At 48.1% G+C, this 18,786-nt stretch overlaps 1 protein-coding gene across 1 annotated transcript; it reads right to left on the minus strand.

Moving 5' to 3' along the window:
* Positions 1 to 6,919: 6,919 nt before the first annotated feature.
* Serpina9 (serpin family A member 9) lies at positions 6,920 to 17,341 on the minus strand. Its single transcript, XM_036205509.1, has 4 exons — positions 16,705 to 17,341; positions 11,177 to 11,450; positions 8,041 to 8,188; positions 6,920 to 7,120 (listed from the first exon to the last, which is right to left on the minus strand). Exons 1-4 carry the CDS (start codon positions 17,339 to 17,341, stop codon positions 6,920 to 6,922), a joined length of 1,260 nt encoding a protein of 419 aa, XP_036061402.1.
* Positions 17,342 to 18,786: the final 1,445 nt, after the last annotated feature.

Consider the following 18,786-nt stretch of genomic DNA (forward strand, 5'->3'; position numbering starts at 1 on the left):
AAGTTGCCATTTCGCTTTGAGCTCTGTTTCCGTGTTGGCTTGCTAACATATGTCATGACTCCTGATGGCTAGCTTCTCCAGAGAAAGTGACTGAAAACCTGAGACTGGGCTTCAGAGGCAGTACTCAGCAGGGCCATCCAGGGGACTCATTGCCCATTTCTGCCTCTGAAGCCAAAAATGATAGATAGATAGACAGACAGACAGACAGAGGCCTACCTTCATTTGGGGTACAGTGCATACTCACAGAGAAGTCACCCAGGTGGGCGCAGCTCCACAGCCCCATACGGCCTCCTGCCCACAGAGCAACAGTGTTTGAAGAGCGCACACAGCAGCCTGGTCAATATTTGTCAGGTAAATTCCTGGAACTGACAGGAAGGTAAATAGGACAAATGGAAAAAGACCTTTTTTTGAAGTGTGTGTCTTGGCTGCTGCTGGTCCCACAAACAAGCGAGTGACCTGTGCTTCAGGGCCCCATCCTGGCCAAGGGTGTTGTGACATTGGTGACATTGGGGGCAGGGAGTGTGGGAGATGCTGGCCTGTGTCCTGGGGCTTTGCAGGATCCAGCAGCCATGGTAGTGAGACGGTGAGGAATGTGTGCCCATGCCTACTGCACAGATGGAAGCGTGAGGCCCAGCGGCTTGCCCAGTAGTCACTCCAAGCCTATGTCACCATGCCAAAGCATCCCATTGTTTGACAGACACTTTAAATAAAGTATGATCGGTCTAGATCTTGGGGGGTGCTAGAGAGAAGTTTAGTAAGTGTTGAAAGACCTAGGAAGTGGGGGCTGGAGCGGTGGATCAGCGCTTGAGAACAGATACTCCAGTTCCAGGGGATCTGACATCATTCTCTGGACTCTCAGAGGATCTAACCTCATACAAACACACTCATGCACGCATGGACACATACACACACACATGCGTGCACACACACAAATCGTAATAATAATATAATAAATATTTTAAAAGAAGAAAAACTTGTGAAGCGGGATGCTGGGTTTTTTGTTTGTTTGTTTAAGAGATGGAGCAGAGGTGACTTGTGTTCTTGTAAGTGTGGGGGTGTGGGATGTGGGGTGTTGGGGGGTGGAGGTGGGGTGGGATGTTGGGGGTGGGGTGGGGATGGGAGTATGCCATGTGCATATGCACATGTGTAGGGAACAGCTCAGTCTCAAAGGATGTCCTTTGCTCAGAAGCCATCCACCCTGTTTTGTGAGACAGGGTCTCACACATTGGGCCCTGGGGTTCACTGATTGGACTATGTCAGCTGCCCAGGGAGCACCAGGGATCACCTGTCTCTGCCTCCCCAGTGAGAGGCACAAATCACCACACCCAGCATTTCATGCAGGTGCTGGGAATCTAACCCATGTCCTCAGGCTTACAGGGCAGCCCTTTACCATCTCGGCTGCATCTGTCTCAGGCCTCTTTGTAAGCTTCTACATTCTCCAGCTTCCTTACAGACCATGTGTCTTGATCTCAATAAAACGAATCAAATTTTAACATTCAAAAGTAGAATTCGTTAATTCCACAACTAAATCTCTTCAGCAAGGGGCATTTTTAAAGTGTGCACTATCCCAGGAGGCCGCCCCTAATTCTCAGTGGGAAGAGGGAGGACTCCCTCTTTGTCTCAGTGGGAAGAGGGAGGACTCCCCCTTTGTCTCAGTGGGAAGAGGGAGGACTCCCCCTTTGTCTCAGTGGGAAGAGGGAGGACTCCCCCTTTGTCTCAGTGGGAAAAGGGAGGACTCCCTCTTTGTCTCAGTGGGAAGAGGGAGGACTCCCTCTTTGTCACATCCTCCCCATCACCTCCCTGCAGCATCAGTTGGAGTCAGCAGTAATGTCTGTCCCTCTCTCCTCATCTAAATAGTCTCTCAGCTTCCTTCTCTCAGGGAGAGAGTGGGAGGCACTCTCAAGTTCCTGCCACACGGAACCCACAAACAGCTGAGCGGGTGAAGGCGCTTGCTTGCACCACCCTGACTACCTCACTGAACAGGGAACTTGAGAAGGGAAACCTGCGCTCTTTTCTTTCCCACTGTGGCTGTACACAGGGTCCTGTGGGGAGCAGAAGACAGTGTGGAAGAGACGGGTCCAGGCCTGAGCTCTAGGGAGGAGAGCCCAGGTGCCCATGTTCCCTCACCTAGGATCGGTCTCTAGGGTTCCCTGACCGGAGCCTCTCCTGAGGCTCACAGGGCCTGCCCCACATTCTCTCTAGGGCATTGGGTCCGAGCCCCAGCTGCACTAACCCTCATCTCCCCGTTATGTTATGGGCTGCTTCCTTGCCTCTTTGTGCTAGTCCAGGCAGTGCTTATCTGTTCTCCATCCTGAAATATGTGCATGTCCCCTCTACAGTCACCATCGATCCCTTTTCTCCCAGATGCTCGTGATGCTGTTACCGACCTGGCAACCTCATACCTCACCTCACACCCCTGAAACTCTTGTTCCATCAGAACAATCACTGGTAAGCAAAGGAGCCCTGCTTTCCTTTGTGCACACCCTGTCCTCTGTCTAGAATGCCATCCCTGCCCCTCCTGCAGCCCAGGCCGACATCAGCCCCTACTCCTTCCTTCTTTGGATTCAGCCCAAGTCTCTCCTGCAGAAAGCTACCCTAGCAGCCTCCCTCTCCCATCCTGCTTGGGCTGTGCTAATTCTTCCCCTGGGAATGCTTGTAGCATCTCTATCACCCCACATTTCTCGTGCTGGCTTGCAAAGTGCTTCATTTCCCCTTGGTCTGCGAGATCTTTGTGGAAATAATCTACACCTAATTGGAGCTTGTGCCTGCTGTGTTGGCACGGGGCAAGCACATGTGTGTTCTGCTAATACACACATATTGTTTTCCATACAAACACTCACTTTCTCACATTGATGACCTATTGGTAACTAACGGGTTCTGGAAGAGGGGGTGGCACGTTATCCAGCTGTGTACCCACGGGTGAGTGTACCAGGTTGTGGTGGTGAGTTTGTTCCAAACTCAGGGTCACACAGAAAGCCTTAGTTAAACTCCATGGGACATAAAACAAAACAAAACCTAGTGAATATCAGGGGAAATATTTGTAAGGAAGAAAGGGTGCTGGCTGGGATGTGGGGTGTTTACCCACCAACCCCACAGATCCCCAGAGTTTTCTTGAGTGTGAGCAGCAGGAAATATTAGATAGAAGGATTTATAGTGCAAAGATAAACAGATAGAAAATACAGGATAGCCTCGAGGGGGCCTGGAACCTTTTCCAACAGGCCCCAACTGTCTCTGTCCCAGGGTATTTATAGAGACGCCAAGGGGTGAAGCAAAAGACCTCCTCCCCCAGCACAGCCAAATGCAGACCATCTCAGACACCTTCACTCAGGCCTGTGGCCCTAATCATCCTCTATGCGGACCTGCTGGGTAAAGCCATGAGGAACCCGAAAACAGGCTCCCATGCTGGGCTGAGAGGAAAGTGAAAGAAGATGGGGGGAACCAGAATGCCTTATATACATGTATAACATTGTCTAAGAACAAACTTTATTTATTATAAAAGAAACTCACATTCTCGTCCAGAGTTATGCCTCTGTCAGTATGGCATGGTCACCTGTGACAGAGGAGGAAGGCAATGTGACTTACAGGCAACGTCTGAACAAGTGGCTGGTGATTTTGGACAGCAACAATGGCCATCCCTGTGCTGAGCAGAGCCTGTACCACACACTGGACCTTGTGCCACACACCTGCTCCACGTTATCACACCCATCTTCAGAGCCATCACTAAGCAGATGACACGATCACTGCTCCCCAAACTCATTTTCCAAGGGCTCCTTTGGGTTGCAGAGAGGGGCTGTGTTATCACTGGAAAGCAAGCATGCACCACGGAGCAGAAGGGCACCCTCTTCTGGAGCCAATCCTGAGCTCCAGGTAAGATGGAGGATGCCAGGTGTCGAGTATCATGGATGCCTCTGAGGATGGGGAAGTGGGGAGGTGGGTGGTGGGCAGGAGCCAAGATGACATTCTGCATAAATGTCTGCCTTTCTCCACAGCTCCCAGGTGGGGAATCAGCTTATCAGAAACATCCTTGCTTCTCATCTTCAGGATATTAGCTGTGATAAGACCAACAGTATATGCAGGTAGTGCTCACTCAGAACCAATTATCTAGGATGAGTCTTCCTCAGGATTCAAAGTGTGTTTGCTCATTTGACAACCTAATGACTTGGGCACAGTGGATTCTTAAGAGGGCAGATGAAGCACATGGAGATTAAACAGAGTCCCAAAGGGTATACAGTCTGGGGTTGGGCTGGGCAGGACTGCCTTTCCATTCTGCCTGAGAAAGCCTGGACTGAAACCCCCTCTGTAGTCCTTCATCCTGAGCTTGGTCCCTTCTACCTCTTGCCTGCATGCTGGATACCTGTGTTGCATGTGAAGTCCCCAGTGTCAGACCCCAGAAACAGCTCCAACCCATGTCTGTGCCCTGCAGGTCAGAGACACAAGTTGAAGCCACGTTACTTACTGTACTTGCTAACCTTCCCAATGCCCCCCTTTCCTCCTCCTGCGTCACTGCTAGCTCTATCACATGGGAGTGATTGATTGTTTAGCACACCCCAGCCTCAGGGCTGCTTCTGACCATAGTAGGTGCTCAGTTCAGTTAAATGCCTGCAGACTGATTCACTGAGTAGGTGGTGAAGAATGGATCTCCACTTAGAAATTCCAACAGCCTGGTGCCCTGGGCAGGGTGCCCACATGGTCTACAATGCTTTTTTAAAAATATTCCTGCACAGACAGGAATGGGCGGCCACTGTTTTTATTTACATTTTAAGGTGCTTAGGTAGCTGCCATGCAGCCAGCTCAACCATCCACCCTGCAGGCTGATTAGCACTGGAGAACCCATATTCTGCACACCCTAGCCAAGCAGAATACCCAGTGAGAGCAATGGATGGTTAAATGGAGAAAGGAAGATGTTCCACTGAGGAGATGCCTGGTGTGTAAGATGAAGAACTTGGCTAGAGTAGTGGTTCCTTGTCTTGATGCTGTGACCAGAATCAGCCTGACAAAACCGGATTAAGAAAGCAAAAGTTCCTTCTGCTTCTTGGTTCGAGGTACATTTCAGAGACGTCTCAGTGGCCGGAGCTAGAGTTAGAGGGTCACATTGCATTCATAGCCAGGAAGAAGAGAGCAATAAATGCTTGTGTCTGGGTTTCTCCTTCATATTTAGTCTGAGACCTCAGCCCAGAGAATGACATCCCTCCACATTAAGCCTTTCTACCTCAATCGATCACATCTACATAACCCTCTTGAAAACACGCCCAGAAGCTTCTCTTTGTTTGGCTGACAATCAGTCCTAACCATCACAGCCTAAAACATCATACATGTGCCTCTGGAATTGTATGAGCAGGCTACTGCCTGGTGCTCTGGGTTCAGGACTGGGAATCTGTTTGTTCTGATGCTCTAGTCACCCTGGGCTCTATTACTATATCTGCCTTTAGAATAGTGTTAGTTGTCTTGGGTAAAACACTCATGTCAGGGTTAGTCATTCTTGACAATCTGTAACTGATGATTTTGAAGTCACGGGCCAGCCCATAGCTGTGAGTAGTTCCTTCCCACACCACAGATGCAGCATTCAAGTCTTCCTACCTGCGTTTTGTTTCCTGCCCAGCAGAGGGCATCCCACCTGACTTCCCTCTGAAAGCAGGTGGCAGTCCCCAGCCTAAGTCTTTCTGGTCTGTTTCCTTCTGTGTAACAGAGCATGGGGAAGCCAGCCTGGGGTCCCTGTGTGACAATGTAGGGTGGTGAAGCATCAGTACCTCCATAAAAGGAACTCCGGCTTTGCTGGAGGCTGTATGGGAACACGTCAGTGCTGAGAGATGAAGTGGCCAGGAGCCCATGTGGGACACCTGGCAGTGGGGGCAGAAGGGACTGTGGGGAATGAGGCAAAGGCAGCTCACTGGGCCCAGAGCATTCAGTACGGCCTTCAGGATACACTTGACTGTTGTTATTACAAACAGCCACAGCCAGGAGAGGTTGTATGCTCAAGGGCTGTGTCACAGGACCAAAAAGGTGGCTGCATTTGGAGAGGTCTTGACAACCCATACTGCATTGACACTTGCAATGTGCCTGCCCCAGAAACCCTGTGGACTTGCTGTTTCCACCCCCTTCCCTGGTTTAGGTGGTCTTCCTGGGAAGTGGGTGTTCCTATGCAATCCTCTCTCCATTTACCTGAGTGCCAGTGTCTACCTTTGAATCTCTGACGGATGATGCTCCAGCCACAGGGCCTTCCCCTGTCCCTCTGATACTGGCTCACCACAGAACGCCATAACACTCTCTTGCCTCTCCTGTGAGTGTCCTAACTGTCCTGTACAATCTCCATGGCACTTACCTGAATTGGTCACAACCTCTTTATCCACAGCTTCATGTCATCCCTACTGTATGTCTCTCTCTCCCATCTAGACCCAGCATGTCAGGAACATTGTCCTTGAAGAGCTCAATAGGCTGAACTAATGAGAGCTTCATGACTGACAACCCAGCCACTCAGATGTGTGCCATGCTTCCTCACTTTCAGATAGGACCCTGGTGATTGCGGTGGGGTGGGGTCTGTGGTCACTATGTTCACATCTCAGATTTATTGAATGCAGTGCTGGAAGCCAGCGATAAAAGTAAGGACACAGAGCTCTGTGTGGCTTCATTCCCGAGAGCTCTGAGGATGGATCCCTGCCACCACCATGCCCTGCCACTCTCCCAGAAAAGGCTGTGTGGGAGAACAAGTGGGAGAGACCACTGTTGGGGTGACCAGGCTCTGTTGCTACTGGGCTGATTGAGCCTCCAGAGTGCCATCTCTGAGGCAAATGTACCCCTGTTGGGGTCAAGAGAGCCTTAAGCAAGGAAGCAAGTCTTGATATCACCCAGCAAGCACCATCTAATATATGCCTAATTTCTTGTGCATCACCAGCGTGAGACCAGCCAACAGTTCACTTCCCACCTACATCTTTGTGGGATTTTCAACTTTCCCTAGAAAGAGAAGAGATTCTGTACTTCTATCTGAAAGCAGTATCAGGAAGGTCTGGTTGAAGGAGATGACTGAAGAAGGGGTGTCTCTTGAGCGGACTATAAGCTTGGTGGTGGTGGCTGCCACGGCTTCCGTCCCCTCCTCACTGACGTCCAGCACAGCCTTGTGAGCAACCTGTAAAAAGGGGGGTTTGGGCAGATGTCAGTGGCTCCCATAGAAGCTGTGACATGAGTCTGGCGTAACCAAACACTGATGCTGCTTTCTCTTCTAGGGAGGAGGTTGTAGCCTGCGACCAATGGTCAAGCTACAGGATGGGCTGGGAACCACCGGTGAGGACACGCATTTGTTTTCCCAGGTACATATAGGTGTTCCCCCTGGGTAAAACTCTAAGGGGCGCTGATCATATCCCACGAGGCTCTTTCAGCCAATGACAAAAATGTCCCCAGAAGCACATCTGACTATCACAGTCTATTATCAAATTAACATATTAAGCCAAGGACCAATAACCTGATGGATCTGGTCTTGGATATGGATCAAGGTTAGACAGTAAATGAAGAGACCTTCTGTGGGGTGTGGGGGTGCACGGGTCACCTGCCAGGCTAAGAGTCTTCAGATGCAACAATTGCTACATCATGTGGGAATTGAATTAAGCAGTTCCTCACAACAGAACAAAAAATCTGGAGTTTTAGATCGAGACTCCTCCCCCGCTTCAGGACAAACATCCCATCCACAGGTACAAAAGGCAGTGCCTTTTATTACATCTGCTTGGGAGTTCAGCTGTTGGCGGGGAAGGAAGTGATGCCAGATGCCCACTGTTCTACATGGCAGGCATGTGGCAACAGTGTTACTTGCTAGCAACACATCGGCTTTTTAAAGAAGCAAAGGTTATTTGCTTGAAGATGGATTATGGGTACCTGTGAGTCAGATTGTTGTGGCCATAATGGCCCAGGCCTGGCAGCCATGATGCTTGGCCTTTCCTTTGGCCATCAAATACTTTAGCCTCTCTAGTCTGTCACCTTCTCAATAAGATGAGAGTCCTTTGTTAGCTGTCTCTTCCAGCATGGACTTTCTTACAAACATCTTCATCAACTCACTTTAGAAACCTGCAGGAAGCGCGTCTTTGTAATCCCGGAAAAGTCAGCATTTGCGTTAAAGGCATCGCGGATCCCCATTTTGGGGAGAACAGTTTCCAGGTTGTAGGAAGCAGAAATGGAAAATTTGGGGATGAACACCTTGATCCACCTATGCAGAACAGAAAGGGAATAGATGGGGTCATGATGTCTCCATCTCAGCTTCCGTGTGGCCTGTCTGGAGACTTTGTTTTCTCCAGCACATTGGGGACTCTTTAGCATGGGTACCACAGTAGAGATCCATGGTGACATCAGAAAGTGATGGTGGCTCACCTATTAGCTACATCACCTGGCCATGCCCAGCAGGACTTCCTGAGACAAGAAAGCCCTGCTAATCTTCCAGAGACAAAATCCCCCAGAATGTTGTACTGTTGCTGGGAATATACATACACCCTCCCTGTTTTCTGGGAATATACCTACATCTGCCCTGTCCAGTATGGTTGCCACTGGCTACATGTGGCTACTGAACAATCTGACACATGCCTACAGCAAACAAGGAATTAAACTCTTACTTTAATTAATTTATTTGCTTACACTGATTGATTGATGGGGCTTGGTGTCACGCGTGTGCAATAAATAGGTGTGTGTGTGTGTGTGTGTGTGTGTAGGTCAGAGAACAACTCCTTGGGAATCAGTTCTCTCCTTCTAACTTGGGGATATTGGGGATCAAACTCAGGTTGTCTGGTTTGGTAGCAGGAACCTATACTCCCCAAGCCATCTTACTGTCCCTTAACTTTATTTTATTTTACTTAATTCAAATATAAATGGCCATATGTGGCTACCATTTTGGATAGCACAAACTTAGACTTTGGCATGATATCTTCTCCTGCCCAGAGTTTACCCCAGAGTAAACACCACCATTTATTGAGCATTTACCACGAACTGCTATCCTGCATACATTCAGCAACATTTCTCTCGTTTCTAGAGATGATTAAGCTTAACTGTAGTGCTTTGTCTATGTGTATAGGCTTAGTTTCTCACAGATATAAAAGCACAAGTTGTTGGAGAGATATCCCAGCCTTCATCTGTCAAACTCCCTTAACATCTAGGACTACAGATGACTCCCTCTTCTTCTGGTCTGGGCATCTGCATTCTCCAGCTCCTTCTGGTCTACCTTCTTTCAGTCTTCCCCATACTGTGTCTTCTTCCTCCACTGGTGCAGAGAAGAGAAGAAATCCTGAAAATGCCCCTTGATTCTTCAGCTCCCATCTTTATCAGTGATGTTGCCTCCATCAGAAATGCTGCCCCACTCTGGTCTCCATATGTTTGTGTCCCACTTGAGGCAAGCACAGTGACCCAGGACACCACTTGACCTGGGACAATCCCCTCCAAACAATGTACTTAGCAACCTGTTGGCCACCTAGGACCCCTGACCTGCACAGAGTTGCACAGACAGCTGCCTTAACCAATGGAATAATTAACTTTCTTTTAGAACCCCTTGATAACATGTCCCAGAGCACAATCAGGAACTATGGGCAATGGACCTATCTAGCCTAGACTGGTTTGGGATGCATATTAATAAGGCAGACTATGTGAACTTTTAGGGAGAGCTCCCTATTTAGAAACTTATATCTGTGCATGATTGGGTATGCATGTGATTAAAATGAGATGCATATACGAAGAGATCTGAACAACAAACAAATGATTGACTATCTGACCTAATCTAGCAATCAAAATGGGGAACCACCCTTGCTATGCCCTTAAAAATCAAACTCCTCTTCCTCTTGGGCCTCATAAAAGGAAGCCCCAAATAATTGGGCCTTTGAGTAGCCTCAGTTGTGTGACCCACTACCGACCTTGCCAGCCTTTTCTGATCTATATTATCAATTTTCTTTGAAGAAAGTTTCCTTGCTATTTTGAAATCTGTGTGGTCTTGTATTCCATTTGAATAAGAGGCCAGGAACCTGGAAACATCTAGTCCAGACCCTGGCCGTCACCGCATGTCCATCCTTGTGGCTGGATGTCATCACTGCCCCCTTGAAGCATTCCCCTGCCAAAAGCGAGCTCCCTCTGCTCATGAGCTCCTGGGTGCTTTGCCTGTCTTCCCAGGACATTCATTGGTCCTTATCTTCCTTAAATGCCTATTATTCTCAGTCTTTTCTTTTCCCTTAGATGACAAACACCTGGGGATGAAGATACCAGGGAAATCACATAAAGAGACTAAAAATAAATATTCAATAATCTTTTGTATCATGTAATTAATTTCCTCATTCTCTCTACAGTCTGTGAAGAGCTAACAATATTGTTGTTAGCAGATGTTCATTAGGCACTTAATACCGCCCAGATGTTCTCTATCACTTTCTAAATAGTAACGTGGCTTCAGCAACCTCTAAGTTCAGTGACTCAGTGATACTGTGACCTTCACTTTACAAGTGAGCACCAAGGCCTTGATTAGTTTGCTTTCTTGCTTTTACAAACATAATTTCATAACACTCAATATCACCTTGGCTTCTGAGGTGAACTCTGCTTGGGCATAATACCACAGTGATAGAACAGCTGTGCATTGTGGCTTTGGGTGGTTCACCTTGGTGATTTGAGAAATGTCCCCCATAGGCTTCAGCATGGAACACTTGGTCCCTGGTTGGCAGAGCTGCTTGGGGAGGTTATGGGGAAGTTGCTGGGGTGGCCTTCAAGGGTTTAAAGCTTTACCCCTCTCTCAATTCATTCTCTGCTTCAAGCTTGCAGTTGAAGTTATTGCCTCCCAGCTCCCTGTCTTCATGCCTGTGGCTTGCTGGCATGCCCCCCTGCCGTGATGGACTCTTACCCCTCTGGAACTGTCAGTCAAATAAATAGTGTCTTTCTTTGGTCATGGTGTTTTGTCACAGCAACAGAGAAGTAACTAATACATTTACTGTCAAGGAACCCGTTTCTGTCTGGGAAAGGGGGAGGGGGAGGGGAGGGGAGGATAATGAAACTATTTGTGTACCAGGTGATGGTGAAGTTCATGTGGCACTATGTGGCCACAGCACCAAATTCACCATCTGGCAGGCAGTGGAGGCTTGGCACACTATTATTTCTGAATAGCTACTACCACATTCCCCACCCTCCACCAACCCGTCCTTGGATGAACAGCTCGTAGCAAATGGACAGCAATGCACACCTCTTCTGGAGTGAGCGGCTCCACTTTCTCAGCCTCCTGGCTGACAGGCTCTTCTCCAGCTCCCACATCTTGCCCTTGCCAGGGAGGATGAAGAAGGCCACAGCACCTCCCTTGTAGTCCATCTGCAGCACAGAGCAGCCCAGCTCTCTGTCCACTCCAAAAGCAAACAGCTCCGTCTGATGCATCATGGGAACGTGCACAGTGGTGCCCTCGCTCAGAAGGAACGGGAAGCTCTTGATGGTGTTTGCAGCACTGAAGGGCTGTGTCCAGTTGGCTAGCATGGAGAAAGGAGAGAGGGAGGGGTTACGTCACTGCAGAAGAGAGGGCTTTATGTCCCTGCAGCCTGCCAAGTGAAGAACGGGGTGGGTGGGTGGGTGGAGTGGAAGAGTCGGGGAGATGAGGACCCCTGAAAACTCACTTCTCCATGAAAACAGCCGTGATTAGATCACCAGGCCCAGAATTTAATCACCAACACACACACACACACACACACACACACCATACCATACACCACCCCCACATATATATGTAACATACATATACATAAAACACACACATACATACCACATACCATACACTCCACACACATGCACACACACAGAGGTACAAACACATGCACCACACACACTACACATACAACCCTCCACATATACATAGCATATACACCATCATATACTACACACATATACATACCATACACATATATCATACTCACATACCACATATCATACATCGCACACACATACCACATGCCACACACACACCACAGTTTACCTCACATACCACACCCATGCTTGCACATACACACACAAATACACTATACATACCACACCCACATATGTGCTGTCACATACACACACTATATACTACATACATATAACACTACATACACACTTCCACACACAAATACACCCAAGTATCATCACACACATACCATACACTACATTCATACTGTGCACACACTTGCACAAATGCAAATACACCACTTATCGAATACTACCTACACACCCTATAGTACACACACACACACACACACACACACACACACACACACACTCACAGAGAGAGAGAGAGAGAGAGAGAGAGAGAGAGAGAGAGAGAGAGAGCCAACAATGGCCAGAATCCACTAATTTATAACCCTGGAAAATCCTTAAACCCTTGCAGCTAACTGAGAAACAAAATATGAAAAAAATAAACTGTGGCTTGCTAGAAGTTGGGAACCTGTGATATTCTAACATGCTCCAGTACTAGACTAGTCTCTGTTCTGTGTAGTCTTGAAAAACAACAGACAGCATTTGCGGCAAAATCAAGACAGGGCTGGACCACTTTAGAGACCCATTCTCATGTCAGGCATAGCGGCTCACACCTGTAATCCGGAACTCGGGAGGCCAGGGCTGGAACACTGAGTTGGGGGCTGTCTCAGGCTACAGAAAGAGAACGAAATTCAAAACTACAATAGCCGTAGACTCATTCCCAAAGAATTGCTTTTATCTGACCTGCCTCCTGCAATACCAAAAGAATGACTTATAAAATCTGTCTGTATTTAATCTGACTTGGAGTTCAGCCAAGGCAAATATCATTTCCCTAAGGACAATTGCCAAGACAGTGGCAGGCGGAACTCTGAAACACCTCGGGCAGCATGTAATAGCTGTGACAAATAATCCACTAACCACAAAGCTTCAGAGGACAAACTGAGAAGAGAGGGGGAAGCCCCTACCAACAAAAATAACTGAGTAAGTCCCTCTACATGTCCACCCTTCCCTGAACATGGTCCCAGTCTTTCAGAACTGGGAATCAAAACCCTGTGGTGGTCTGAGGACCGTTCATTGAGACAAATGGCTGAGTCTTGATGTGAATGGCCAACTTGGTGACACCTTTCCTGGCACTAGGCCATCCTTTAGCCATCCTACAGCTTGGCAGTAGTCTGGAGGGATTGTAGACTGGGTTAGTGCAACCAAAAGAGAGGAACGGTGTGTGTGTGTGTGTGTGTGTGTGTGTGTGTGTGTGTGTGTGTGTAGGGGGCTTTCAATGTGTCAAAGAACTACCATGGTGTGAGGACCTGAGCGGGGTCACAGGACTGATTGAGCTTACTCAATGCCTTCTCCCTAGAGGTGTGGAAGTGTGCTTCAAATGCAATTACAGGCAAGCTCCTCACTTCCTGGCTGCCTGGAGGGTGGATAAGAGACAAGGAGATGGGAATGGGGCTTGGGTTGAGGGGGAAGGCTAGGGGGGCAGAGGAGGGAGGAGAAGGGGACCTGTGGTTGGTATGTAAAATGAATAGAAAATTTCTTAATAGTAAAAAGAGGTAAGCCAACAGAGAAATGAACAGATACATATCTAAAGAATCAAGTGTTTACAGGAGATCTGGAAACTTCCAGCATGTCTCAGCCATGCAGAGGCTCCCAACATGAGTAAAGCTATTGGCGGCTTGGGAACTGTCTGGGCATTCCAGGGCTCTCACTGTCAGCAGGTCTTGGGCTGCACAAAGAGAGAGTCAAAATTATAGACCGCCGGAGTCGAGTGTGGATGACAGGCTGTAATATGCAGGCAGTGACCCTCTGCAACAATTGGGAGGTCTTCCAGCCAAGAAGACATCTGTGAGGTCAAAGAGCTTGTTTGGAAGAAACAGGAAACAGTTGCCACATGAACAGCAACAAGGGTGGGCCCTCCGGAAGGGGAGTGCATGTCTAGAACTGATTTACACTGTCTTCAGTGTGGGGCTGAAAACACACAAGCGGGCTAGGGAGTTGGCTCTGAGGCTAAGAGCACTCACTGCTCTTCCAGGGGACCCAGTTCAGCTCCCAGTTTACAAGCTCCTGTAACTCCAGTTGCAGGGCATCTGACGCCCTCTTCTGGACTCTGTAGGCAACTGCACTTGTCTACAAATAGTTACCACATGACACAAATATGCACACACATAATTAAAAATAAATGATAAAATTTAAAAAAAGACAAAAAAGAGAAATGAAAATAAACGAGAAAGCAGGCCCCAGACATTAGGGGGTGGGGAAAGTTAATGAGAGTGTTCCTAAGGAAACCCAGATACGGCCCTTATTAATCGAGCATGTCAAAACAGCTATTTTGAACATGCTCAAAGAGCTAAAACAAGGTGTATTTAATTAAGCATCTGCCCACAATTAAAAAAAAATGATTTGAAGTCACTCCACAGAGTCCAGAGTTAGAAAATATGGTAACAGAAATGAGAGTGTCACTACAGAGACTCAATGGCAGATGAGAGGTAACGGAAGACAACAGCCAGTGAGCTAGAAAACGGATTAGTTACGTGTACAATATGAGGAGCACTGAGGAAAAAGATGGAGGAAGAGGAACAGCACATCAGACCTGGGACACACCATCAAGCACAGCAACACACACCTTATGGGACTCCCAAAAGGAGGAGAGAAAGAGAGAAGGGAGAGGGTGACTATGGGAAGAAGTAGTATCCAGAAGCTCCCCCAAATCTGCTTAAAAAACAAAACCAAACAAAAGCCTTGCAGCACAGTCAACGATTTCCAAACGCAGACATGTCGTAATCAGTCAAAAAGCAAAGGAGCTTCACAAGTGACTTGTCACACTTCAGGTGGCCTCAGTAAGATCCACAGATGATTTCTTATCAGAATATGTGAGGATCGAACAGTAGTTGGAAGAAGCAAAACAAATGGGCTTTTACCTGTGCTCCGGGAGCCTCTCAGGTTGGAACAAGACAGTAACAGATCCATACAAACAAATACCAGACCTCAGGAAGGGAGAGTGTGCTGTTAAACACCAAACAGAAGCCCGGGGAGCATGTGGCCTGGAACCCTACTGTTTCATCTGCTTCATTCAGAATGCCCGAAATAGGCAGGTTGCAGAGACATAAAGTAGATCGCTTGTCTCTGGGAGGAAGAGCAGGAGTTGGGTAACACCCCCCCCCTTATTGGGGGGAGATGGGATCTTCCTTCTGAGGGGGAGAACGTTCTGTGGAATTACAGAAAGTAACTGATATCTGCCTTCAAAGCTGCTGCTCATTGGACATCAGAACAGTACTCCTTAATACACTGTGTCCTGGTAAACAGCAGAGAACTAGACAGATGTGAGTGACAGATGTGAGTGACAGTCACCCACTCTCAACCCAGCACGGCCTTGGTGAAGATGCCAGCAACCAAAGACACTGACTTGAACACTTTAAAACGGTATTAAGCTGTGTGCATGACCTCTCACTAGAAATAAACCAAACTTGGTAATATATAGCAAATGAAGATAACTCACAAATGAAGAAAAGCGGGTCTGTTTTCTTTCCCTTTTTTCTGTGTTTGGGGAATGTGTGGGTGGATAACTAGATTAATGGACAGACTGGACTGATTAATAGAAAAATGGATGTATGGAAGAAAATGGATGAACTGGTGGTTAGGTAAACAGAAGGATGGAGGGAGGGAAGGAAGTACAGTGGGGAGGTGGGAATTGGGGGAAGGAACCATGGCACAGTGGCACACACAGTTCTAAAGTACAGGCACTCAGCTTTGGGCATGGTCCTGTGAGGCCGTGTGTACTTAGTGATTGCCTAGCCAAGCAGCATGGACGGGCACACAGTGAGCACTTAGTCCTTGGCAGATCTTTTACAGCAACACACTTAGGACTGTAGGACAAGAAAGCAAGAGAGCGGGGGTGGAAAGGTGGGGGTAGGAGGGTAAGGGGTGGGGTGGAGGTGAGGGAGATTACAAACCAGGGCTGGATGATTTCAAAGCCCATGCTCATATAGCTTGGGAACAGTGCCATTCATGACGGTGTCTTTATAAACAGCTCTTGTGAGTGACAGACCAGCTGGTCCACATTTCCAAACCTTTGAAACTGTTCTCACCATAGGGATGGCTTTTTAAATTGACTGGTCAGGGACCCTGTGACACTGCTCTAAAGTTTATAGGGAGTAGTAAGGCAGGTGCGCTGGTGGCAAAATACAAGCTCTTTGTCTCCCAAATAGTTCCAGAGCACATTTCAGGGTCCTCTTTCCTGAGCTCAGTGTCAACTGGGTCTTTAGCACAGCCCCTTGCTTCGTGCTAAGACGGAGCTGAATGAGGCCCCATGTCAGTTAATGAATGGCAGCTGGGAGAGAGAACAGAAGCCTGCCAAGGATGTACAGGTAGCTGCTTGCAAAGCTGATGAGAACTCAGGCACATCCTGCCATCTAGGGCTTGTTTTACATACTTGTTTCCTTGACTACACAACACCAAAAAGAAAAGAAATGGAGGGCTAGGGTTGTGTCTCTGTTGGTAATAGATTTGTGTGACACACACAGAGCCCTGGGTTCAGTCCCCATTGCATAAATGGAGAGTGGTGAACACACCTATAATCCCAGAACTAAGAAGGTGAAGGCGGGAGAATCAGACATTCAAGGTCATCCTTAATTACACAGCATGATGGAGGCCATCTTGGAATGTTTAAGACCCCGACTCAAGAAACAAATAAACACCCAAGTAAATGGAAAGGAAAGGAAAAAAGAGAGAGAGAAATGAAGAAAAGAGAAAGAAAAGAAAAGAGAAACTCAACCTCACCTTTAAAGAAGATATGGTTCACCAGGACCATAGCAGTCTGGGAATCAAGGTCTTGGATTACATCCACCACCTTCCCTTTGGTCTCCTTCTCCACATAGCTGTTGATCCGTGCCTGGGCAGTGACAGCATTTGAGAAGTCTTCAGAAAAGACTTTTGTCCCATAAAGCTTCTTGACCCGGTCCAGAAAATTGGCCTGCAGCTGCAGCTCCTTCCTGATGAAGAGAACACTGCCCATGCGCAAGTCCCGGTCTTTGTGGCATGCGTTCAGGGAGCGGACCAGGTATTCGAAGCCCAGATGGATGGTGGGCTCTGGCATGCCCATGAGGTCGAAGCCAAGGCTGCGGAGGATCTGCATCTTGGTGGCTGAGCGGGCCCCCAGGGACAGCATGGCCAGGGAGGTAGAGATACTCACGGGAGAAAAGAGGACATTCTGACCTGGGCTTTCCTGAACCAATCTCCGGTACAGGGAGAAGGCGAACATGGTGTTGCTGGGAGACACCTTAGAGGCTGGGTTGCTCTTCATGGAGGGAGGGTGGGGGGACTCTCTGTTGCCAGGATTGGGATTGGATAAGGACATGCAGAAGACTGGAGCAGTGAAGCCAACCCATAGGAGAACTCGGTAAAAGGAAGAGCCCATTTGGAAGGAAGGAAGTCTGTAAAATAGAAGGGATCCATTGTGGGGAGATAAACTGAGGGTCCAGGTGGGGACCTCCCACTCTTCTATGGAGTCTCATTTGAGCCCCACAGAAATCCTGCGAGTCAGTGCTGTGTATATTCTGATCCTACAGTGAGCAATACGGCCTCCTTAGGGTGTGGTTGTGTGACTTGGCACAGGTCATAGGTGAGGCCCTGTGCTAACCGGGGTACCAGTTAGGGCTCCATCCCAAAGCCTGGGCTTTTCACTGTTTCTGTTTCCTCCACTTATGCTTTCAACTATCAGGACATTGAAAGTGTGTTACCTTGCAAGCATGAGGACCAAAGTCCTGATCTTCGAAGTCAGGAGTGACTGCCAGCCCTTCAGAGATGCCTCTAAATGTTCTTAGCCCCTCTGGATGGATGGGGTCTTTCCCTCCTTGCCCTGTCTATGCCCAGCCACCTTCATTTCCCGATGTATGCATGCCTCTGAAAATGTGGAAACCAGGGCCTGAGGCTGTAGTTCAGTGGGTAGAGCATTTACCGAGCATGCACTAAGTTTTAGGGTTCTATTCCCAGCACCACATAAACTGGACATGGTGGAAAACACCTGCAATCCAAGCACTACTGAGAAGTGGAAGTAGGAAGATTAGAAATTCAAGGTCATCTCTGCTACAGAGGAGTTCAAGTCCAGCCTAGGCTACACGAGACCCTATCCCCGCAAAAGGAAAGAAAGCCAGCCTTTAGTTCCAGCACCAGGGAGGTAGAGGCGGAAGCAGGTGGATCTTTGTGAGGTTGCAGCCAACCTGGCCTACACAGAAAGTTCCAGGCCAGCCAGGGCTATATAGCGAGACTCTGTCTAAAATAGAGGCAGGTATGTATGATAGGGTGTGTCTGTAACCCCAGCACTGGGGAGGCTAAGGCAGGAGGACTGCCATGAGTTCCAGACCATCCTGAACTACATAGCCAGATTCTCTCAAAGTAAGGGAGGGGAGGGAAGGAGGAGAGAGGGAAGGAAAAAGCAAGGAAGGGAAGGAGAAACCCAGAACAAACTGTTCTTGGAACTTCGAGTTCCTGGTGCTTTTGAGTAGCTGGCTCCAGCCAGGGCTGTCCACTCTCCTCAAACCTCAACTAGAAAGACATTGGAATGTGAAGAATGGGGGATCAAAGTGTTAGAGTGAATTAAGTTTGGTCTAAATGTTTTTACATATTCAGTGAACTGTAACCCAACTTGTTATGTAGACAGACTGTAACCGATCAGTGTAAAAAGCGGAGGGAGTGTTAGCCAATCACAGAGAGCCAACTGTTCAAACTATGGGCAGATCAGGTGGTCACAAACCAGTCAGGCTGCCCCCAGCTCACTTGTATTTCCTATAGGTCACCTGGCATCACTATGAATTAAACCTGTCCATGTGGAATTTTATTTTATTGTATTGTTTGCTTTCTGAG

This window comes from Onychomys torridus, chromosome 14 (assembly GCF_903995425.1).
Source record: "Onychomys torridus chromosome 14, mOncTor1.1, whole genome shotgun sequence".
NCBI lineage: Eukaryota > Metazoa > Chordata > Mammalia > Rodentia > Cricetidae > Onychomys > Onychomys torridus.

Coding starts and splice junctions, on each gene's coding strand:
- Serpina9 (XM_036205509.1), bottom strand. CDS start 17,341: ATGGGCTCTTCCTTTTACCGAGTTCTCCTATGGGTTGGCTTCACTGCT. Junction 11,451..16,704: donor GAACCATATCTTCTTTAAAG/GTGAGGTTGAGT, acceptor TCTCCATGCTAG/CCAACTGGACACAGCCCTTC. Junction 7,121..8,040: donor GCTTCCTGCAGGTTTCTAAA/GTGAGTTGATGA, acceptor CCCTTTTTACAG/GTTGCTCACAAGGCTGTGCT.